At 40.1% G+C, this 24,779-nt stretch overlaps 1 protein-coding gene across 1 annotated transcript in view; it reads left to right on the forward strand.

Annotated features, from left to right (window-relative positions):
• Nucleotides 1-1,742: 1,742 nt before the first annotated feature.
• rps6ka3a (ribosomal protein S6 kinase a, polypeptide 3a) overlaps nt 1,743-24,779 on the forward strand; it is a 43,658-nt gene continuing 20,621 nt past the window's right edge. Inside the window, exons 1-9 of the mRNA XM_049484964.1 lie at nt 1,743-1,966; nt 8,735-8,770; nt 12,100-12,216; nt 13,386-13,467; nt 13,604-13,684; nt 21,929-22,008; nt 22,518-22,624; nt 22,740-22,777; nt 24,278-24,420. Of these exons, the coding sequence (XP_049340921.1) occupies nt 1,904-1,966; nt 8,735-8,770; nt 12,100-12,216; nt 13,386-13,467; nt 13,604-13,684; nt 21,929-22,008; nt 22,518-22,624; nt 22,740-22,777; nt 24,278-24,420 (747 nt within the window). The 5' untranslated portion in view covers nt 1,743-1,903. The remainder of the gene's footprint in view (nt 1,967-8,734; nt 8,771-12,099; nt 12,217-13,385; nt 13,468-13,603; nt 13,685-21,928; nt 22,009-22,517; nt 22,625-22,739; nt 22,778-24,277; nt 24,421-24,779) is intronic.

Raw genomic sequence — 24,779 nt, forward strand, 5'->3', positions numbered from 1 at the left:
TTATAGGCTAATAAAATATTTACTGTATGTTTCTACACTAAATAAGGTTGCAGGTTAAGAAGCTCAGACAGGACACAGCAGATTATTAGTTTGCAGACTTCGTCTGAGGGAGGGATCTGTACCTAGTTTCTGGGGCAAGGCGTCAGACGAGGGAGATGTAAGAACTTTCAAATTTTGTTTTTAAGTTTTGTGCTTTTATCGGAGGTAAGCATCAACTAGCTTAAATGTTTTACATATAGAAGCAAAAAATGAAACAGAAGCAAGAACAAGAGATTTCTAGAAGTAAAAAAGGCTTTAGCAGCAAAATCCACAAAAACACAATAATGAAAGCAAAGAAAAAAAAAGAAAAATCCAAACACAAATATTTTTCAAATAGCTACAAAGAATAATAAAGTAACTTAAAGTATATTTAAATCGTATATTTTTGAACTATTGTTTCTGTTTTGGATTTGAACAATAACTTTTTGATTGCAGATTTTAGTAAAATAATGCTCGGTAAAATATTGAGGCCCTTTATTAATGAAACTAAGAAAACCCAACTGCATGGGGAGTGGCCAGCTACAGCTTATTTGCATAAAAGTGTTAGAGCTCCTAAACGTCTCATTCTGAAAGGAACTTTTGTGTAAAAGTGAATTTTGTGTAAAGAGCGTGTTTTGTATAATATTTACGGAGCCACTAAAGTGACATCATGTTTAAAAAAAAATGTGAGACCACGACTGAGCCAATCAGCTTTTAGTGTTAGAATTTAGAGTTTTTTACTTAGAATTACAGCCTGTCTCACTGCAAGAGACTCCAAAATATCACCCTAATTCATCATTATTAGAGATAAAAATAAACCAGTTCACTCTTTATTTTATTACTAAAGGTTATTCTTGGATTAAAGGAAATTTGATGTTACATTCATTAATTTACAGAAAAGCAAGCTTTATTATTCCCTGCCTACGACTTAATTATCTTGTTACCACACCTTATTAAGTCATGGCCATGCCTTAGTATCTTTCTTGTTCCCATGCCTTAATATTTCATGACCATGACTTAATTATTTAATTCCCACACCTTAATACATCTTAGCCATGCATTAGTATCTCATTACCATGCCGTAATAAGTTGTGGCCATGCATTAGTATCTTTCTTGTTCCCATGCCTTAATATGTCGTGACCATGACTTAATTATTTAATTCCCACACCTTAATAAATCCTGGCCATGCATTAGTATCTCATTACCATGCCTTAATAAGTTATGGCCATGCATTAGTATCTCGTTCCCACACCTTAATGAATCGTGGCCACAACTTAATTATCTCATTCACATGCCTTAATAAGTTATGTCGACTACTTAATTATCTCATTCACATGTCTTAATAAGTCATGGCCACTACTTAGTTTTCTCTTTCCTATGCCTTAATAAATCACCCCCACACATTAGGATTTCTCTCGTTCCCACGCTTTGATAAGTTGTGGCCACGCATTATTATATATACATTTTATTATATTATATTTACATTTGGGGCTCTGTAAATATCAGTTAGTATATAGTAAATTATATAAACACATAAAATTAAAAACTAAAGTAAAATTACTTTATATATCGTTTTTTATGGATAATTATTTTATTAATTATTGTTTTATTTTGTCTGTAAAGATAAATTCTGACGGTCTGTCAGTCTGCTTTAATGTTCGAGCTTCTGGCCAATCAGAGCGCGGCAGGGGGCGGGGCGTGGTGTAGCGAAGTGTGAGGGACAGGTAAGCGCACGCGCCGCCATATTGGCAGAGAGCGGAAGTGAGGGAGAGTAAAGAGTGAGAGAGAGAGTGAGAGTTCGGGCTGCAGTACAGGGTTCTGGATCTTGACCGGGTTCTAGATCGGGTTCTAGATCAGGTTCTGGAGGTTCGGTAGGTGGTGAAGATGCCGCTGGCTCAGCTCGCGGACCCGTGGCAGAAGTTGGCAGTGGGACATCTCGAGCCCGAGGTAAACACCAGCCTTTGATCTTTCACCGCTTTGATCTCTTTGATCTCTATGTGTTGTTACTGTTACTATTATTATTGTTGTTACTGTTGTTGCAGTTGTAGTTTTTGATGTTGTTGTTTACAGGCGCGCGTGCACGAGAGTAGTGTTTACACGTTAACACGCACACTGGTCTCTCTCTGGTCCTGTAGATCCGCAACTCATATAAACCTCCTGAACTTTGGGTGCACTGTGCACGAGCACATTCCTCACCATTATCACCATTATCACTATTATCACTATTATTATATTTTTTAACTAAAAATATATTCTCCAAATAACAGTAAAAGAGCTTCCAGGGTTTATGTTTTATGTGTAAAATAAAACAAAACAAAAACATTTATTATAATCGTTATATAACTGTTAATATCTGAACTAACTCTTTACAGAACTCTGAGACTTGAACTAAAACCTAAACTTTACACTAAAACATCTAAACCTAAAGTTTAAACAAGCAGAATAATCCCTTAAAAAAAGCTAAACTTTTAACTTTAAAATAAGCTATTTTAGTATAAATATCAATAGGTTAAGGCGAAATCCTTTACAGTAAATGTCTAAAACTTTACAGGGATTAAACACCTAAAACTTATTCAAACTAAGTGTTTGTTACATTTTATTCTCTGCTGTATTTAGTCTGTTAGTTTAGTGACTTGAGTAAAAGTAAAAGTGCTTTTATCAAAAAAGTGACTTGAGTAAAAGTTAAAGTTCTCTATTTGGTAAAAATAGAGAAACACAACTTAAAAATAATGTAAAATTCACAATTGACAGCAGTAAAATCTAAAAAAGCAGGAAATAAAAAAAACACGAAAGTTTAATAGTTTTAATAAAAAAGGTCTTTAAGGCAAGCATAACATGAATAGATTCTCCAAATGACAGTAAACAAGGTTCCAGATTTTAGATTTTATAAAATCGCAGTGTAAAATTACATTTATTGCATCCGATTCTCACACCAAAAACATTTATATCTATACCCAAACATTAATATCTGAACTAACTCTTTACAGCACCAAAATCCTAAACTTTACACTAAACCATCTAAACCTAAAGTTTAAACAAGTAGACTAAACTTAAAAAAGCTAAAAGGCTTAAACTTTTAACTTTAAACTAAGTTCTTTAGTGTAAATGTCTATAATGTAAGATAAAATCCTTTACAGTAAAAGTCTAAAATTCTAAAAAATTAAACACCTAAAACTTTAAAACAAGTTTTTGTTACATTTTATCCTCTGTTGTATTTAGTCTGTTAGTTTAGTGACTTGAGTAAAAGTAAAAGTGCTTTTATCAAAAAAGTGACTTGAGTAAAAGTTAAAGTTCTCTATTTGGTAAAAATATAGAAACACAGCTTAAAAATAATGTAAAATTCACAATTAACAGCAGTAAAATCTAAAAAAGCAGTAAAATCTAAAAAAGCAGTAAAATCTAAAAAAAAAAAGCACGAAAGTTTTATAAAGTTTTAATCCAAAAAAAGGTCTTTAAGGCAAGCATAACATGAATAGATTCTCCTAATGACAGTAAGCAAGGTTCCAGATTTTAGATTTTATAAAATCGCAGTGTAAAATTACATTTATTGCATCCGATTCTCACAACACCTAAAACATTTATTTTAATCAATACCCAAACATTAATATCTGAACTAACTCTTTACAGCACTCTGAGACTAAAACTAAAACCTAAACTTTACACTAAAACCTCTAAACCTACATTTTAAACAAGTAGACTAAACTTAAAAAAAGCTTAAAAGCTTAAACCTTTAACTTTAAAATAAGTTATTTTAGGGTAAATTTCTATAACGTAAGATTAAATCCTTTACACTGAAAGTCTAACACTTTACAGCGATTAAACACCTAAAACTTTAAAACAAGTGTTTGTTACATTTTATCCTCTGCTGTATTTAGTCGATTAGTTTTGTTCAGTTTCACACTGCAGTTTAGTGACTTGGTTAAAAGTTGAAGTGCTTTATTAAAAAATGACTTGAGGCAAAGTGCTCTATTACAAAAAATGTACTTGTGCTATAATCAAGTCAATGATCCAGAATATCATGGAGCTAATAATGCACTTTATAAATCTCCATATATCCAGGATTAAAGTGAAATAAATGATACTGTACAGATATAATCTGTATCTAGTAGATATATAATGGGAAATGAGAACAGTGTGATTTTTCTTTTGATAAAAACAGTATAAAAGCAGAACCCTGATGTGATAATTAGGGGTGGGTGATATGGTACTATATTTCAGGGTATAATATCATAGTTCACGATATAAAAAAAATGTTGGCGATATTATCGTGTACGATATGATCAGTGATGTCAGTAACGCGTTACTTAGTAACGCGTTACTCTAATCTGACCCTTTTTTTCAGTAAGGAGTAATCTAACGCGTTACTATTTCCAATCCAGTAATCAGATTAAAGTTACTTATTTAAGTCACTGTGCGTTACTCTCTCTCTCTCTCTCCACCTCATCTCCTCCACACACACACACACACACACACACACACACACACACACCGCTCCCTTACCCATTCCCCCTCCGCTCTTCCCCAATCACACGCGTCTCGCTTTCTCCCCTGTCTCTCTCTCTCTCGCGCTCGGCGTGTCTTTAGTTTCCGCCCGTTTTCGTTTTTCGCCAGTTCTCGGGCTCCCTATCTCTTTATAAAGGCGTATTTTTTGCGGCCGCGTCCCAATTCACTAGCCAGGGCAGCGGTCTGCCACAACTTTGATTGGCAGAGGAGAGCATTTAAAGATTTTACACCACACGTGATTGGAAGTTCACAATACCGTAAAGACAAGAAAAGTTCCGGTGCTTTAAATGAACACTGTCAGAATTAAATCCTTCTCAGTAGTTTATCGGTTTGGGTCCGTATTGGACATCGTCTGGGTCCGGACCCGGACCGCAGTCTGCATATATGTGATCCCTGGTCTAGACCATATACACGGTTCTGTTTTATAAAACCACTCCTTGCTGCCCTGCAGAGAACAACAGGTTCAATGTTCAGTTTTACAGTGTTAAATATGTCAGGTCAAGAAAGACTTTCTTTATTTTATATATTTTTTATAAAAACAAGTATTTATGTTTAGTAAAATCAAGAAAGACCATATTTTATTTTTTATAAAAAAAATATTTATGTGAAGTTAATTTTTTTATTTTTATAAAAATGTTTTTTATTTTTTTAGGAAATAGTTCAACTTAATAGAGATAAATTGTTGCTGTTAAAAATGCATTTTCCAATAAAGGGAGTATTGGCAAAACTGGTTATAATGTTTATGTTAAGGCGGCGGGAGGTGGTGTCTGCAGCTGCTGAAAGTAACTAATAAAGTTACTTTTAAAATCAAGTAATCCATAAAGTAACTAAGTTACTTTTTAAAGGAGTAATCAGTAATCAGTAATCGGATTACTTTTTCAAAGTAACTTTACCATCACTGGATATGATATGGCACACCACTAGTAGGGGTAAAAGTGGAAGGGCTAAAGAGTGAAAACTTCTAAACACCAAACACCATTGTTTTTTTTACAGGTAAACTTAGTTTTGAACCATTCCCTTGTAATCGGTAGTAGGGGTGTGCCATATCGTATTGTATGTGATAATATCGGCAAAAAAATTGAATATGGTGAACCATGATATTATACCCTGAAATATGGTGCCTATATATCACCCCCCCCCCCCCTAATTATCACATCAGAGTTCTACTTTTATACTGTTTTATCAAAAGAAAAATTCACACTGTTCTCATTTCCATTATATTTTACTTTAATCCTGGATATATGGAGATATATGAAATGCATTATTATTATTATTATTATTATCATGACTGATCATTCTGGATTATTGACTTCTGATACAAATCTGAAAAAAATAAAAATAAAAATAAAAATAAAATCTCAGTTAGCCATATCATATTGCATGCAATAATACAATTCTAAAGAATTTGTTTAATTCAGTGTTTTGTCATATCGCTATCGTGAAAATACCAGGAAATATTGTGATATCACACACCCCTAATCGTTAGTTTGATTTTTAGTAGGGAGGAAAAAAAATCAATTTTAAACGAAAATCCGATCTGAAAAATTTTTAAAAGATCAAAAGAAAAAAAAAAATATATATATATATATATATTTTTTTTTGCCTATAATGGGCCAGCTCTACACTGGGACGGTCTCTTGTGTGGGGCTGGTCTGGACTGGTGATGGTCTGTAATCCTGTGATGTGGAAACAGGCTGTGTTTATACCCAGCAGCTGGAGTTTACACTCACCTTATTTATCATCTGTTTACTAAAAACCAGTTTATATAGACCAGTAATGACCTTCCTCAGCCAATAGCAGCTCACCGTTTTACATACATATTAACTACCATTCTATTATTCATTATTTTTATCATATTAATGACATAAATGATCTAATTTATATTAATAACAAGTACCAAAGACCTATAATCAGTCAGTTTTATGAGGTAGAGTCTCCTGGAATTCAGGCTTTCAGTTAACAGCTGTGCTGAACTCATCAAGAGTTAATTACTTGAATTTCTTGTCTCTTAATAAAGTGTTTGAGAGCATCAGTTAAAGTAAAGTAGTGAAGAGGTAGAGTTACAGGTATACAGTGAATAGTGAATATTTGAGTAATGTTCGAATCCAGATTATGAGAAGCAACAACTACTCAACTAAATAAAGATAAAAAAAATGACTTTAAATTTCAAGAACTTTGAAAGTATCCTCAACTTCAGTCACTGCAAAAAACATCAAAAAAGTTTATAATAATAAAAACTTAAGTAAAGGTAAAAATGACAAAGAAAAAATGATGAAACTGGCTCTCATCAGTATGGGAGGTAAATCCTGTCAAAAATAAAACTGAAATAAAAATGCAAGTAGCGCTTTGTGCTTTTTTTAAACATGTAAAAATATATTGACAAAATTAAAAACTAAATTAAATCAAATCACTTTGTTTGGAATTACACTTTTCACTTGGGCAAAGGTCATATGTGACAAAAATAAAATAAAAATTAAAAACGCTTTTTGCAGTTTTATTTTTATTACCATACAATTATTTTACAGTCGAATCTAAACTGAAAAAGCTAACTGTGAAAAATCAAAGCTTCACTTTAGCATTACCTTTTCTTGATGAACTGCTTTAATAAATGTCAAAACTAAAATCAAATTCCAAAAATATCCACCTAAACGCTTCACAGAGTATTTTGGTTTGTTTATTTTATATTATTTCAGAGCCGAATCGCCCACCCCTGGTTCTGGGTTCTCTCTGAGTGGAGGGAGGAACTGGATTAGACTGGAAACACAAACAGTGTAAAAATGATAAACTGATACGGAGCGATAAGAGAACCAGCAGATTAAAAACAGCGTGATGTGTGTTTTCCTCTCACTACTGTTCACACTACTGTTCACACTCACAGATTATAGTGTTAAACAGTGTAAAGAACGTGTTTCTGTAGAAACATAACCAGGAGATGATGTTGGTTCTGCTCAGAAGCAAGTTTAGAATAGTTTTAAATTGAATTTTATTTCTTTTTATTTTATATTTCTCTTCCAAGTCAGTTAGTTTTAATTAGTCTTTAAAGTGGGTTTGCTAGTTTTTATTAGTTTTTATTATTTTTATTTTTTTATTAGTGCTTAGTTTTAGTTCTAGTGTTAATTGTAGTATTAGTTTTAGTTTTTTTTGGTTATGTTGGGTTATTTTTTAGGTGCAGGATTCAAAAAGGTGTTATGTAATAAAACTCAATAAAATAAAAACAGTAAAATGTAAAACTGCTCGAGTGGAATAAGAGCTTATACATAAATTAAAAAACACAAAAATAAAGGGTCAGTGTAATGTTTAGCAGTTTAATTTCTGACTATATCAAGCCAGAAAATTCTGAAATAGAACTGGGTATAAAACTTAATCATTATTTTTTTTTCTTTCGGTTGAGTGAAGAACAAATGTGGTTTTATACAATTTTTTCAATAATCTTAAGTAATTTGTTTCAGACTAAACAATTTTAAAATTTTTAATCTTCTCTCGATTTTCAAATTTGACAATATTTTGATCTTGTAGCATAAATCTGATGGTATAATCCAACTTGCAAAATGCAAATGGAAAAATCAGAATACATTTACCTCAGTGGTGCTATTCTAATTATACATTTACCTCAGTGGTGCTATTCTAATTATACATTTACCTCAGTGGTGCTATTCTAATCATACATTTATAAAATGCATGAAATCTTAATTCTTGTACAATGCACTGCATTAAAAAAAATATAATGTTAAAGTGTTTTTTTCTTTTGTTTTTTTTCTATTTTTGAATTTAGCCTCAAGCAGTCAAAAAAATGTGTTAATAAACGTTACACTCACCTTGATGCGTACTCTATCTGTAATTTCTAAATTTTTTTAAGTTAGTTTTATAAACTTTTAATTCAGTTCTAGTCAGTTTTAGTTTTTGTAGAGTGATGAATTCTGCTCACAGTTGTGATGTATTACAGTGCAGTGTGAGAACCTTCTTATCTAGAACTTTACACGAGAACTATCTCCTTTCTCCTGTGGTGAATCCCTGGTGAACTTGTGGCAACACACACACTCAGAATTCCAGACATTCTACTATCCTGTGAAATTCTGTGTGTATAGTGTGTGAGTGTGTGTGTATAGTGTGTGTGTATAGTGTGTGAGTGTGTGTGTGTGTGTGTGTGTATAGTGTGTGTGTGTGTGTATAGTGTGTGTGGTTTGCAGTAACATGTCTGTTCTTGTGTTGCAGGATGACTCTATGGGAGAAGATGACACTCCAATGAGTGTAAGTGTTCTCCTACCTCAGCAGTGCTATTCTAATCATACATTTACCTCAGAACTGCTGTTCTAATCATATATTTACCTCAGCACTGCTATTTTAATCATATGTTTACCTCAGTAGAGCTATTAAAATCATACATTGACGTCATCAGTGAAATTCTAATCACACATTTACCTCAGCAGTGCTACTCCTAATTATACATTTACTTTAGAACTGCTATTCTAATCATACATTTACTTCAGAACTGCTACTGTAATTATACATTTACCTGAGAAAGGCTATTCTAAACTTACATTTACCTCATAACTGCTGTTCTATTCATACATTTACCTTAGCAGTGCTACTTCAATCATACATTTACCTCAGAACTGCTATTCTAATCACACATTTACCTCAGTACTGCTACTGTAATTATACATTTACCTGAGAAAGGCTATTCTAAACATACATTTAACTCAGAAATGTTGTTTTATTTATACATTTACCTCAGCAGTGCTAATCCAATCATACATTTACTTAAGAACTGCTATTATAATCACACATTTACCTCAGAACCACTATTTGATCATACGTTTACCTCAGCAGTGCTATTCTAATCATATATTTTCCTCAGTAATGCTTTTCCAATCATACATTTAACTCAGAACTACTACTCTAATCATACATTTACCTCAGAACTACTATTCTAATCATACATTTACCTCAGAACTACTATTCTAATCATGAATTTACCTCAGAACTGCTATTCTAATTATGTGTTTACCTCAGCAGTGCTGTTCTAGTAATACTTTTACCTCAGTAAAGCTATTCTAATCATACATTTACCTTAGAACTAATATTCGTATCCTACATTTATCTCAGAAGTGCTTTTCTAATCATGCATTTACCTCGGAACTGCTATTGTAATCATATGTTTACCTCAGTAGTACTACTCTAATATTGTAATCGTACATCTTATGGAGTGTGTATAGTCTGCGTGTAACAGTCAGATAATAAGTAGATATTGGTTTGTGTTGCAGCTCTTTAAATAATTTCACGTTTTTTTAAATGTGTTTTTTTACATTTACCTCAGCACTACTATGTTCATCATACATTTACCTCAGTAGAGCTGTTAAAATCATACATTTACCTCAGCAGTTATATTCTAATCCTACATTTACCTCAGCACTTCTTTTCTAATCATATATTTACCTCAGCAGTGCTATTCTAATCATACATTTAAGTCTGCGTGTAACAGTCAGGTAATAAGTGGATATTGGTTTGTGTTGCAGCTCTTTATATGATTTCATGTTTTTTAAGTGTGTGTGTGTGTGTGTGTTTTTGTGTTTTGCGAATCATGTCCTCTTGTGGTGGGTTTCACACCAACTTCCCTTTCCTCTGTGTGTGTGTGTGTGTGTGTGTGTTTGTGTGTGTGTGTGTGTGTTTGTGTGTTTGTGTGTATGTGTGTATGTGTGTGTGTTAAGTGTGTGTGTGTGTGTGTGTGTTTGTGTGTTTGTGTGTGTGTTTGTGTGTTTGTGTGTATGTGTGTATGTGTGTGTGTTAAGTGTGTGTGTGGACTGAAAGCCTGAGGTTTACTTAGTCACAACAGGAAACAGCTCTGAGTGGTGGAACTGCATTAAAGCGATAGTTCAGTGATACGTCTCCCAGCTAATACTAGCATTGCGGCTACAAGGCTAATATAAACTATATTTGCTATATAAGTATTCGATCGTTTGTCTTCCTCACATATATAAACTTGGGTGATCCCATTCTTAATCCATAATGTTTAATATTATATTTACATCTACAACAGCTTTAATTTTCTGGGAAGGCTTTCCACAAGGTTTAGGAGTGTGTTTATAGGAATTTTTCACTATTCCTTCTTATGTTAACGAGACGAGAAGGTCTTTTTTCACAGTCTCTACTATAATTCATTTCATTCAGCCCCCAAACTGTTCCCACAAAGTTGGAAGCATAAAATAGTCTAATCATACATTTAACTCAGTAGTGCTATTCTAATTATACATTTACCTCAGTAAAGCTATTCTAATCATAAAATAACCTCAGCAATGCTATTCTAATTCTCCATTTACCTGAGAACCGCTTTTCTAATCATACATTTACCTCAGAACTAATGGTACATTTATCTCAGCAGTGCTATTGCTCACTTGCATTTTCCTCAGCAGTGCTATTCTAATTATACATTTACCTCAGCAGTATTATTATATTTATGCATTTACCTCAGAACTGCTATTCTAATCATACATTTACCTCGGAACTGCTAATCTAATGGTACATTTACCTCAGCAGTGCTATTGCTCACATGCATTTTCCTCAGCAGTGCTATTCTAATTAAACATTTACCTCAGCAGTATTATTCTATTCATGCATTTACCTTAGAACTACTATTCTAATCATGCATTTACTTCAGTAGAGCTATTCTAATCATGCATTTACTTCAGAACTGCTATTCTAATGATACATTTACCTCAGCAGTGCTATTGCTCACATATATTTTCCTCAGCAGTGCTATTCTAATTATACATTTACCTCAGCAGTGATATTTTAATCATACATTACCTCAGCAGTGCTATTGCTCACATACATTTTCCTCAGCAGTGCTATTCTAATTATACATTTACCTCAGCAGTGCAATTCTAATCATAGATTTACCCCAGAACTGCTATTTTAATCATACATTTACCTCAGCAGTGCTATTGCTCACATACATTTACCTCAGCACTTATATACTAATTATACATTTACCTCAGCAGTATTATTCTAAACATGCATTTACCTTAGAACTACTATTCTTATCATACATTTACCTCAGCAGTGATATTCTAATCATATATTTACCTCAGCAGTGCTATTCTCATGAAATTGTCCAAAATCTCTTGGTCTGCTGAAGCTGGTACTAAAGGGCGATCCCAACTTCTGGAAAAAAACAACTTCACACCAAAAATCATAATGATCCCCCCTCAGCCAAACTTTACACTCAGCACACTGCAGCCAGATCAGCACTGTTCTCCTGGAAACCAAACCAAGCCCATTTTGTTTGATGTTAGTGATGTAAGGCTTGGATGGATATGAGTTGCTTGGTCATGTAAACTCTCTCTGTTTCTCAGTAATTTGAAGCATTGAAGATGGGGCGTGGCTGGGTCTTCCAGCATGATGATGACCCGAGACACACCCAAGACAGTATAGTCATTAGAGTGTAGCTAATAACCAATGTTGCTATGAGGCTAATGTGGCTAACAAGTAATGGAAGCTAATAGAATCCCACAGGATGAGCATTAGGCTCCTCCCCCTTTTCTGTATCTGACAGTGTGTTGTCTCCTCCTCTTCCTCAGGATGAAGGTCCGGTGAAGGAGATCAGTATAACTCATCATGTGAAGGAGGGGTCGGAGAGAGCTGATCCACGGCAGTTCGAGCTACGCAAAGTTCTGGGACAGGGATCGTTTGGAAAGGTGAACAAGCCACGCCCACTAGCTACACTACCACCACCATGCTAATCAGTGCTAATCACTGCAGTGCTGAAAACAACAACCCACTAGTGTTGTAGTCAAGACCGCTAGAGCCGAGTCCGAGTCAAGGGACCAGATTAAGATTTAAAAATAATATATTTTTAAAATTTTATAATGTAAAAAACAAACAAACACAATTTGCCCTTAAACAGCTTGTCGCTAAGGTTAGCTAGCTCATCGCTAAGGTTAGCTAGCTTGTCACTAATGGTAGTTCTCTCCCCAGTAGCATTAGTATTTTAGCTAGCTCATTGCTAAGGTTAGGTAGCTCATCGCTAACGTTAGCTAGCTTATCACTAAGGTTAGCTAGCTTATCACTAAGGTTAGCTAGCTCATCGCTAAGGTTAGCTAGCTTGTCACTAATGGTAGTTCTCTCCACAGTAGCATTAGTATTTTAGCTAGCTCATCGCTAACGTTAGCTAGCTCATTGCTAACATTAGCTAGCTTATCACTAATGTTAGCTAGCTCATCGCTAAGGTTAGCTAGCTTGTCGCTAGCTTCAGTTCACGTCCCGGTAACATTAGTGTGTAATTTAGCTCGTTGCTAAGGTTAGCTAGCTTGTCACTAGTGGTAGTTCTCTCCCCAGTAGCATTAGTATTTTAGCTAGCTCGCAGCTACCTGGACGTGTTCAACAAACTCTTCTCAGCAGAGGAAACTGAGCTGCTGGTTGACGCTGTGAAGGAGCTCCAGCAGCTCATTTACGGGAACAGCAATGTTATTTTATTTACTATTCTGTTTATTGTTGATGTAAAAGTTGGGTTTGTGCTGCTGTGTGTTCATGTGTGTGTAATAAGTGGGGGTGTACGCTCGGCTCGGCACAGCGCCTGTGTTACCGAGATAGCGATGAACGTCTGACTGTTGGCGTCTGTCTAGGTTGTATTCAGTCAGTGGAGCTCCTGTGTTTTCTGTTACCAAGATAAACAAGATAAAACTCCAGAAATGTACCTGAACACACCTCATTTCCAGAACACCACGCCCATCAGTGTAGATATATTCAGAAGCTCTGCTGCTGTTTAAACCAGGCAGGAGGAAGGAGTGAAAATAGACTGTTGGTGGAGGGTAAGATAGCGATGAGCATCGTGCTGATCCTTACATATACGTGTGTGTGTGTTCAGGTGTTCCTGGTGAGGAAGATTTCGGGTCCAGATGCAGGACAGCTTTATGCCATGAAGGTCCTGAAGAAAGCGACACTGAAAGGTATCCTATAAACACTGATCAGATTTTAAAGAGTTTGGGTCGATGCTAATGCTAATATGTAATATGTTAATGCTGAACAGGTTTGTGGGCCAGGGTAATGGTTCGTGTGTGTGTGTGTGTGTGTGTGTGGTTTCAGTGAGGGACAGGGTGAGGACGAAGATGGAGAGGGACATTCTGGTTGAGGTCAATCATCCATTTATCGTTAAACTACATTATGGTAAGTTTACACTGTGTTTTAGCTTCATTAGCAGTATATTATAAACTGTGTTTTTTAGCTGATGCTCCAAACAGACTTAACAGATAATATTAATAATAATATTGAAAGTGAATGGGGCATAACGCTGTCATGGCTATATTGGAGCAGCCTGGTGTTCAATCTTCATTAATTGCACATTGCACCAGTAAGAACAGAGTGTGAAGGTTCAATTAGCAGGGTAAGAGCACAGTTCTGCTCTAAATATTACAATGCACACAACATTATGGGGGACATACCAGAGTTCAAAAGAGGACAAATTGTTGGTGCACGTCTTGCTGGAGCATCTGTGACCAAGACAGCAAGTCTTTGTGATGCATCAAGAGCCACGGTATCCAGGGTAATGTCAGCATACCACCAAGAAGAACCAACCACATCCAACAGGATTAACTGTGGACGCTGTAAGAGGAAGCTGTCTGAAAGGGATGTTTGGGTGCTAACCCGGATTGTATCCAAAAAACATAAAACCACGGCTGAACAAATCACGCAGAATTCAATGTGCACCTCAACAAATTCCATCTGTTCCCAGTAAAAGTACAGTGTAAATGGTTGTATTGTCTTGTAGGTAATTTATAAATAATATTAATACTTTATTCTTATTTAGTGCTGTTCTAGAACCTGTCGATACTTCAGTACAATCAGTAGTAGGTATAAGATATAAGGAGAAACACTATATCTTATACCTTGTCCTTGTCCTGTACACGGGCTACAGGTTAATGTGATATAAACCCTTTTTCTGGAGTAAAATAACTAATTTACACTCTGAAAAATTCTCTCAACTCCACTTAATAATTTCAGATCAGTAACAGGAATCAAACCAAATTCTGCATTCTGTTAAAAAAAGACAAAAACTAGAGAAACGTAATAAAACTAAAGGTTTGGAGACATTAAAATTTTGATTTACATTCAGGAAAATATTGATTTTAAAATTTAAAAGTTCAGGAAAGAGCCAATTTTATGATTTTATTCATTATATTTTTATTTTTTTTATATTTTCTGTTAAAAAGTACAATTATGATCATGAAAGATTTTTATGTAATGCTTAAATAGAAATCCTCAAGATTTAGTGGTGTAATTTCAGACAGACAATTAACAAAAATCCTGTCCTGTTAAAGAGTTTTAAACACACAAGAAGTAAAGTTTCAGCAATTTGCAGACTCAATATGATAAGCATATAACAAATAAACAACAAAATTGAGCAGTAGAGTAAATTAAACAGAGGGAAGTCTGTAGACGAGAGAAAAGAGGTAGTAATTTTATCAATTATTCATGTAAATATATAAAGTAGGCTATGATGAAATGTATTGGCGTGATCACTTTGCATAAACTCAGTTTATATAAGTGATAATAAAGTAATCTTCACAAAAAAAGCTTCATAATGTCATGTCTTAGCCCTGTCTCATGTCTCTGTGTGTGTCCCACGTGACCTGTGCCCCTGTGTCTCAGTACTTTTCCATGTGTTTCTCATTTGTAGCTCCGCCCCTGCCCCAGGTGTTTCTATTATAGTGTTTCCTGTTTCCTTATATAGCCCTCGTCTACCACTTTGTCTCCGTCGGTCTTTGCACCTTCCCCTGTCGTTTGTCTCTCTGTGTTTCATAGCCTCTGTTCCTCGCGCCCTAGTCTCTGTGTTTATCTATAGTTTTATGTTTCTAGTCTCTTGTTTATTTCAGTTAGTTCCTTGTAGATACCCCTGCTTAGTGTTTATTTTTCTAGTTTATTTACATTGTATATATTCCCTGTTTATTTATTGTCTTTTTCTCTAGTTGGTTTAGTTTATGTTCTCTGATTTGTTTTGGTTTATGGTTATTTGTGTATCTTTGTTTCGTGTTCCTCATTCAGTGTTTCTTTGTTATTTATTTATTAAATTATTTATATATCGCCCTACCTGCACTTGTGTCCGCCTCCTCGTCTCCCTGCCTGGGTCATTCGTGACAGAAAGACCGACCACAACATGGACACAGCAGGTTCTGCGTGGATGGGCACCAGGATGGCGATTCGCCGTGCTCCTTGCGGGACCCCGGCGCAGGACACCTCGAGGCCTCAAGGACGCCACAGGCCTCGGGGTAGGCGCTCTAAGGGGTCCCGCCAGCCGGAAGAAGACCCCTTTTCCGGGGAGGATTTTCTTGGGGGGGCGATGAGGGTTGGTGCTTTGAGCCTCGGTACCTCCATGTACCCGAGGCTCAAGGAGCGGGACCCGTGGGACTTTCTCGGGTGCGCTCCCAGCAGCTCTGAGGACGAAGAGGAGCTCTACCCCGCACCGGCCCGTGCTCCGTTACCGTTTCCCCCAGGGGCGGTGCTCTACCCGGCTCTCGGCCGCACAGTTCCAGAGGCCGTCCCGACTCCCGTCCGTTCCCCTGCAGCCAAGGTGCGCTCCTCACCGGCGGTTCCAGAGCTAGCTTCCCCGGTGGCTAAGGCGTTAGCTTCCCCAGCGCCTCCAAAGCTAGCTCCTCCCGCGGCCAAGACACTCTCCTCTCCCGCGGCAAAGGCGCACTCTGTGACTTCCGCGGCGGCTGTGAAACCGCGCTCCGGGACTTCCGCGATGGCAGTCGAACCGCGCTCCGTGTTCCCCGCGCTTGCTGCCGAACCGCGTTACAGGACCTCCAACCCAGCGAGCCAGCCGCGAGCAGAGACTTTCCCCGCGCTTGACTCAGCCGGAGAGAGTACAAATCCAGTCCGGGATTTTGCGGCAACCGCACTCTCAAGCCCTGCAGCTGCAGCGCTAGCTCCTCAGGTTGAGGAGCTGGCTTTCATGGCGGCTGCAGATCTGAATTCCGCCGCTGCAATCCAGCCTCTCTTTGGGACTATCTCCGCGGCCACTCAGCCGTGCTCTGGAACTCTCTCCGCGCCGGACTTTACCGGCGGCCCCGCGCTTTCTGCCTCTACAGTCTCTGCCGGCGAAGCTGCAGCTCCGGTCCGGGTGTTTGTTCCACCCGCAGTCTCAAGCCCTGCTGCTGCTCCGCTGGATCTGCACACACCCAGCTCCGAAAATCTCTCGGCGGCCACGCCCATCTCCGAGGTGTCTTCGGCTGCTGAGCCACGCCCCCGGACTCCTGCCGTGTCTGCAGAAGCTGCTCCAGCCTCCGTGTCTGCAGAAGCTGCTCCAGCCTCCGTGTCTGCAGAAGCTGCTGAAGCCTCCGTGTCTGCTGAAGCTGCTGAAGCCTCCGTGTCTGCAGAAGCTGCTGAAGCCTCCGTGTCTGCTGAAGCTGCTGAAGCCTCCGTGTCTGCTGAAGCTGCTGAAGCCTCCGTGTCTGCTCCAGCTGTTCAAGCCTTCAAGTCTGCTCCAGCTGTTCAAGCCTTCAAGTCTGCTCCAGCTGTTCAAGCCTTCAAGTCTGCTCCAGCTGTTCAAGCCTTCAAGTCTGCTCCAGCTGTTCAAGCCTTCAAGTCTGCTCCAGCTGTTCAAGCCTTCAAGTCTGCTCCAGCTGTTCTAGTCTCAGTGTCTGCTCCAGCAGTTCCAGTCTCCGTGCCAGAGCCAGCTGCCCCAGTCTCCGTGCCAGAGCCAGCTGCCCAAGTCTCCGTGCCAGAGCCAGCTGCCCAAGTCTCCGTGCCAGAGCCAGCTGCCCAAGTCTCCGTGCCAGAGCCAGCTGCCCAAGTCTCCGTGCCAGAGCCAGCTGCCCAAGTCTCCGTGCCAGAGCCAGCTGCCCAAGTCTCCGTGCCAGAGCCAGCTGCCCAAGTCTCCGTGCCAGAGCCAGCTGCCCAAGTCTCCGTGCCAGAGCCAGCTGCCCAAGTCTCCGTGCCAGCGCCAGCTCCCGCTGCCAGAGTCGCCGCGCCGCCAGCACCAGCTCCCGCTGCCAGAGTCGCCGCGCCGCCAGCACCAGCTCCCGCTGCCAGAGTCGCCGCGCCGCCAGCACCAGCTCCCGCTGCCAGAGTCGCCGCGCCGCCAGCACCAGCTCCCGCTGCCAGAGTCGCCGCGCCGCCAGCACCAGCTCCCGCTGCCAGAGTCGCCGCGCCGCCAGCACCAGCTCCCGCTGCCAGAGTCGCCGCGCCGCCAGCACCAGCTCCCGCTGCCAGAGTCGCCGCGCCGCCAGCACCAGCTCCCGCTGCCAGAGTCGCCGCGCCGCCAGCACCAGCTCCCGCTGCCAGAGTCGCCGCGCCGCCAGCACCAGCTCCCGCTGCCAGAGTCGCCGCGCCGCCAGCACCAGCTCCCGCTGCCAGAGTCGCCGCGCCGCCAGCACCAGCTCCCGCTGCCAGAGTCACTACCCCACCGGTTCCTGCTCCCAGAACTTTGTTTGGCCCCAGGTCCCACGTACCCAGGCAGGCACCGAGGTCCCCTGACTTTGTCCCCAGTACTGTGCCCAGGCTGGCTCCTTGGACTTCCCCTCAGACATTTGCCGGTCCTGGGCACCCACCCGTGTTTCTGGTCCCCATGTCTCTCCCTGTTTTGGTCCCTGTCTCTGTTTACGTCCCTGTAGAATCGCCGCGCCGCCAGCACCAGCTCCCGCTGCCAGAGTCGCCGCGCCGCCAGCACCAGCTCCCGCTGCCAGAGTCGCCGCGCCGCCAGCACCAGCTCCCGCTGCCAGAGTCGCCGCGCCGCCAGCACCAGCTCCCGCTGCCAGAGTCGCCGCGCCGCCAGCACCAGCTCCCGCTGCCAGAGTCGCCGCGCCGCCAGCACCAGCTCCCGCTGCCAGAGTCGCCGCGCCGCCAGCACCAGCTCCCGCTGCCAGAGTCGCCGCGCCGCCAGCACCAGCTCCCGCTGCCAGAGTCGCCGCGCCGCCAGCACCAGCTCCCGCTGCCAGAGTCGCCGCGCCGCCAGCACCAGCTCCCGCTGCCAGAGTCGCCGCGCCGCCAGCACCAGCTCCCGCTGCCAGAGTCGCCGCGCCGCCAGCACCAGCTCCCGCTGCCAGAGTCACTACCCCACCGGTTCCTGCTCCCAGAACTTTGTTTGGCCCCAGGTCCCACGTACCCAGGCAGGCACCGAGGTCCCCTGACTTTGTCCCCAGTACTGTGCCCAGGCTGGCTCCTTGGACTTCCCCTCAGACATTTGCCGGTCCTGGGCACCCACCCGTGTTTCTGGTCCCCATGTCTCTCCCTGTTTTGGTCCCTGTCTCTGTTTACGTCCCTGTACCCGTGTCTGTCTCTGTCTCTGTTCCCATTCCAGTTACAGTGTTCGTTTCTGTCCCTGTTAATGTCCTCGTCCCTGTTCCCATGTCCAGTCCCGTCCAGTCTCCTGTTCAATCTCCGTCCCCTGTCCAGTGTCCTGTCCAGTCTCCGTCCACCGTCCAGTTCCCCGTCCAGTCTCCTGTCCAGTCTCCGTCCACCGTCCAGTTCCCTGTCCAGTCTCCGTTCCCCATACAGTCTCCGTCTCCTGTCCAGTTCCCCGTCCAGTCTCCGTCTCCTGTTCAGTTCCCCGTTCAGTCTCCCGTCCAGTCTCTGTCCTCTGTCCTGTCTCTGTTTCAGTCCCCGGTTTCGTCTCTTGTTTTCCCCGGCCTCTCCCCGCCGCCAGCCCCCGGGGTTCGTTTTTACGCGCCTCGGGAGCTGCGCGTTTAGGGGGAGGCTTCTGTCATGTCTTAGCCCTGTCTCATGTCTCTGTGTGTGTCCCACGTGACCTGTGCCCCTGTGTCTCAGTACTTTTCCATGTGTTTCTCATTTGTAGCTCCGCCCCTGCCCCAGGTGTTTCTATTATAGTGTTTCCTGTTTCCTTATATAGCCCTCGTCTACCACTTTGTCTCCGTCGGTCTTTGCACCTTCCCCTGTCGTTTGTCTCTCTGTGTTTCATAGCCTCTGTTCCTCGCGCCCTAGTCTCTGTGTTTATCTATAGTTTTATGTTTCTAGTCTCTTGTTTATTTCAGTTAGTTCCTTGTAGATACCCCTGCTTAGTGTTTATTTTTCTAGTTTATTTACATTGTATATATTCCCTGTTTATTTATTGTCTTTTTCTCTAGTTGGTTTAGTTTATGTTCTCTGATTTGTTTTGGTTTATGGTTATTTGTGTATCTTTGTTTCGTGTTCCTCATTCAGTGTTTCTTTGTTATTTATTTATTAAATTATTTATATATCGCCCTACCTGCACTTGTGTCCGCCTCCTCGTCTCCCTGCCTGGGTCATTCGTGACACATAATGTGGTTTTGTGACGTGACGCTGCTTTACGTTATTTCACGGTCACTTTAAAAAATGTTAATTGAGTTTATTTGGATAACTCAATTTAAATATCTGTATAATTTTGAAAAAATGAGCTGCTGCATCTACCTCATCTGTTTTCATTTGATACATATATATTGCTGCACTAAAAGGTAGTAATTCTCATTTGTGAAAGTTTGGTTTAATGTCACTTTGAAATAAAGTTGGAAAAAAAGTAAGCAATGATACAGTTGTGGTCAAAAGTTTACATACACTTGTAAAAAAACATAATGTTATGGCTGTCTTGAGTTTTCAATAAGTTCTACAACTCTTATTTTTCTGTGATACACATACATGTTTGTCACAAAAAACAGCCATAAAATTTGGTTCTTTCATAAATTTATTATGGGTCTGCTGAAAATGTCACCAAATCTGCTGGGTCAAAAATATACATACAGCAACATTAGTATTTGGTTACATGTCCCTTGGCCATTTTCACGGCAACTAGGCGCTTTTGGTAGCCATCCACAAGCTCCTGGCAAGCTTCAGGTCGAATGTTTGACCACTCTTCTTGACAGAATTGGTGCAGTTCAGCTAAATGTGATGGTTTTCTTGCATGAACCCGTTTCTTTAGCACTGTCCACATGTTCTCAATGGGGTTTAAGTCAGGACTTTGGGAAGGCCATTCTAAAACCTTAATTCTAGCCTGGTTTAGCCATTCCTTTACCACTTTTGATGTGTGTTTTGGGTCATTGTCTTGTTGGAACACCCAACTGCGCCCAAGACCCAACCTTCGGGCTGATGGTTTTAAGTTTTCCTGCAGAATTTGGAGGTAATCCTCCTTCTTCATTATCCCATTTACTTTCTGCAAAGAACCAGTTCCACTGGCAGCAAAACATCCCCAGAGCATAATACTACCACCACCATGCTTGACAGTAGGCATGGTGTTCCTGGGATTAAAGGCCTCACCTTTTCTCCTCCAAACATATTGCTGGGTGTTGTGGCCAAACAGCTCAATTTTTGTTTCGTCTGACCAGAGAACTTTCCTCCAGAAGGTTTTATCTTTGTCCATGTGATCAGCAGCAAACTTCAGCCGAGTCTTAAGGTGCCTTTTCTGGAGCAAGGGCTTCTTTCTTGCACGGCAGCCTCTCAGTCCATGGCGATGTAAAACACGCTTGACTGTGGAGACTGACACCTGTGTTCCATCAGCTTCCAAATCCTTGCAGACCTGCTTCTTGGTGATTCTTGGTTGACTCTTGACCATCCTGACCAATCTCCTCTCGGCAGCATGTGATAGCTTGCGTTTTCTTCCTGATCGTGGCAGTGACACAACTGTTCATGCACTTTATACTTGCGTATAATTGTCTGCACAGTTGCTCTTGGGACCTGTAGCTGCTTTGAAATGGCTCCAAGTGACTTCCCTGACTTGTTCAAGTCAATAATTCGCTTTTTCAGATCCACACTGAGTTCCTTTGACTTTCCCATTGTAGCTTTTGTAGCTGAGTCTAATCACTGGGTCAAATGAGCCCTATTTAAATGGGCTCATGAGAAGTCAACAGCTGTAGTCAATCAGAATCACTTACAAGAAGTGAAGAGGCCATGACATGAAGCTAATTTGATTGACACAACTCGCTACATCACCAAAATTGACAAATTTTGTTGCTGTATGTATATTTTTGACCCAGCAGATTTGGTGACATTTTCAGCAGACCCATAATAAATTTATGAAAGAACCAAATTTTATGACTGTTTTTTGTGACAAACATGTATGTGTTCCGATCACTCTATCACAGAAAAATAAGAGTTGTAGAACTTATTGAAAACTCAAGACAGCCATAACATTATGTTTCTTTACAAGTGTATGTAAACTTTTGACCACAACTGTATTATCTTGTCATATTTTTCGAAGAATAACTGAAAACACACTGAAATGTGGTATATCATGATTTATATCGAATATATCGTGATATAAAAAATTCCATATTGTCATATATGTCTTTTCCCATATCGTCCAGCACTAATGGAAAGAGAGGGAGATTGATTGACTGCAATTGGAAGAGAGTTCTATAGTTGAGTCTGGAAAACCTCTGATCACCAAAGTGTGTGTTGATCGGTTGTAAGAGTGTGTGTGTAATTGTGTGTGTGTGTGTTTAGCATTTCAGACGGAGGGTAAACTCTACCTGATCTTGGATTTCCTGCGGGGAGGAGATCTGTTCACCCGACTCTCTAAAGAGGTAAAACCCAAACTATATTTATATTAATTCATTTATTACTGCTTTAGGTTTAAATAGGATCTCCGGTGGATTTGGTGTTTTACTCTGAGAGACTCTAAGACTAGGTCAGTGGCTGAACTGCACTTAGCAGGACATTATTACACATGTTATAAAGTAACATATGACACTGTAAAGACTGTTATTAGTGTAAAAATGTCTTTATTTTAAAATGTTTATAACTGTTGTTCGTCTCGCTGCCTCCTGGTGTTGCAGTGCTGTTAGCCAATCAGAGGCGATATGTTTAAATGTATGAATATTCATGAGTTCATTCTTCCTGCTCCATCCACTCCTCCACTGGACTAAAGCAGTGTTATACTGGATCACCGGAGCACTTTTTTTTAACACAAAAAACACAAAATCTCACATGGCATTCATTCATACTAGAGACAAAACTAGACATTTTAAAATGAATAAAAAATGATGGAATGAGATCAATATTTAAATATATATTTGTGTGTGTGTGTGATCAGGTGATGTTTACGGAGGAGGATGTGAAGTTCTATCTGGCGGAGTTGGCGTTGGCTCTGGATCATCTTCACGACCTCGGCATCATCTACAGAGACCTCAAACCTGAGAAGTAGTCAAATTAATCAATCAATCAATTAATCAGCTAATCTATACATCTATAATGCTATTAAATGTTGAAAGTAATATTATATGTATATTAAACTGTGTGTTGTGTGATTTTTCAGTATTCTGCTGGATCAGGAGGGTCATATTAAACTGACGGGTAAGAGACTTTTTAATGTGATTACTCAATGTACCATAACCATAACTGTAATATAACCATATAACAGCAAAACCATAACCATACTACACAACACCCCCATTCTATAAACATAAAATAATCACACTCTAACTAAAAGACAATCAGGACATGTACATATACAATAACATATACCATAACCATGGCAAAACATATTGCAATCATGGGATAACATACCATAAATATCCATAACCATATTATAACCATATCACAATTATCCATAACCATACCAAATGTGTATTATGTGTATCATTTGTGTAACATGTGTGTAATGTGTGTGTAACGTGAGTGAATCATGTGTGTAACGTGAGTGTATCATGTGTGTAACACGTGTGTAATGTGTGTGTAACGTGTGTGTAACGTGTGTGTAACATGTGTGTAGATTTTGGTCTGAGTAAGGAGTCGGTGGATCAGGAGAATAAGGCGTACTCTTTCTGTGTGTGTGTGTAACGTGTGTGTAACGTGTGTGTGTGTGTGTAACGTGTGTGTAACGTGTGTGTGTGTGTGTAACGTGTGTGTAACATTTGTGTAACATGTGTGTAGATTTTGGTCTGAGTAAGGAGTCGGTGGATCAGGAGAATAAGGCGTACTCTTTCTGTGTGTGTGTGTAACGTGTGTGTAACGTGTGTGTGTGTGTGTAACGTGTGTGTAACGTGTGTGTGTGTGTGTAACGTGTGTGTAACATTTGTGTAACATGTGTGTAGATTTTGGTCTGAGTAAGGAGTCGGTGGATCAGGAGAATAAGGCGTACTCTTTCTGTGTGTGTGTGTGTAACGTGTGTGTGTGTAACGTGTGTGTGTGTGTGTGTGTAACGTGTGTGTGTGTAACGTGTGTGTAACGTGTGTGTAGATTTTGGTCTGAGTAAGGAGTCGGTGGATCAGGAGAATAAGGCGTACTCTTTCTGTGTGTGTGTGTGTGTGTGTAATGTGTGTGTAACGTGTGTGTGTGTGTGTGTAACGTGTGTGTGTGTGTGTGTGTGTGTGTAACGTGTGTGTGTGTGTGTGTGTAACGTTTGTGTAATGTGTGTGTAGATTTTTGTCTGAGTAAGGAGTCGGTGGATCAGGAGAATAAGGCGTACTCTTTCTGTGTGTGTGTGTGTAATGTGTGTGTAATGTGTGTAACGTGTGTGTAACGTGTGTGTGTAACGTGTGTGTAATGTGTGTGTAACGTGTGTGTAGATTTTGGTCTGAGTAAGGAGTCAGTGGATCAGGAGAATAAGGCGTACTCTTTCTGTGTGTGTGTGTGTGTAATGTGTGTGTGTAATGTGTGTGTGTGTGTGTGTGTAATGTGTGTGTAACGTGTGTGTAGATTTTGGTCTGAGTAAGGAGTCAGTGGATCAGGAGAATAAGGCATACTCTTTCTGTGTGTGTGTGTGTGTGTGTGTGTGTGTAATGTGTGTGTGTAATGTGTGTGTGTAATGTGTGTGTGTAACGTGTGTGTAACGTGTGTGTAACGTGTGTGTAGATTTTGGTCTGAGTAAGGAGTCAGTGGATCAGGAGAATAAGGCGTACTCTTTCTGTGGAACTGTGGAGTACATGGCTCCGGAGGTGGTGAACCGCAGAGGCCACACCCACAGCGCTGATTGGTGGTCGTATGGAGTCCTGATGGTAAGGGGCGGAGTCTCGCATCATTAGCAACACAGTTGCTTGGTTGCAATTTTATCATTGTTGCCATTTTTAGTTTTCTGTGATCTGTTTATCAAATCTGGTTCACTGTTCAAAATTTGATAAAACTTGTTAAAACTTTGCACTAATTTTTTGAGTTTTGAGGCTAACTTAAATTGTTCTTATTTTTTATAATAATGCATTATTCTCAAGGGAGGACATATACACAAAAAACAAACAAACACAAAGAAAGAGAAAGTGAGAGAGAAAGAAGGAAAAACACAAACAAACAATAAAAGAAAACAAAAACAACAACAAAAACAATTAATATATTATAAAATAAAATAATAGATTATTTTGGT

The sequence above is a fragment of the Astyanax mexicanus genome, chromosome 1 (assembly GCF_023375975.1).
Source record: "Astyanax mexicanus isolate ESR-SI-001 chromosome 1, AstMex3_surface, whole genome shotgun sequence".
Taxonomy (NCBI): domain Eukaryota; kingdom Metazoa; phylum Chordata; class Actinopteri; order Characiformes; family Acestrorhamphidae; genus Astyanax; species Astyanax mexicanus.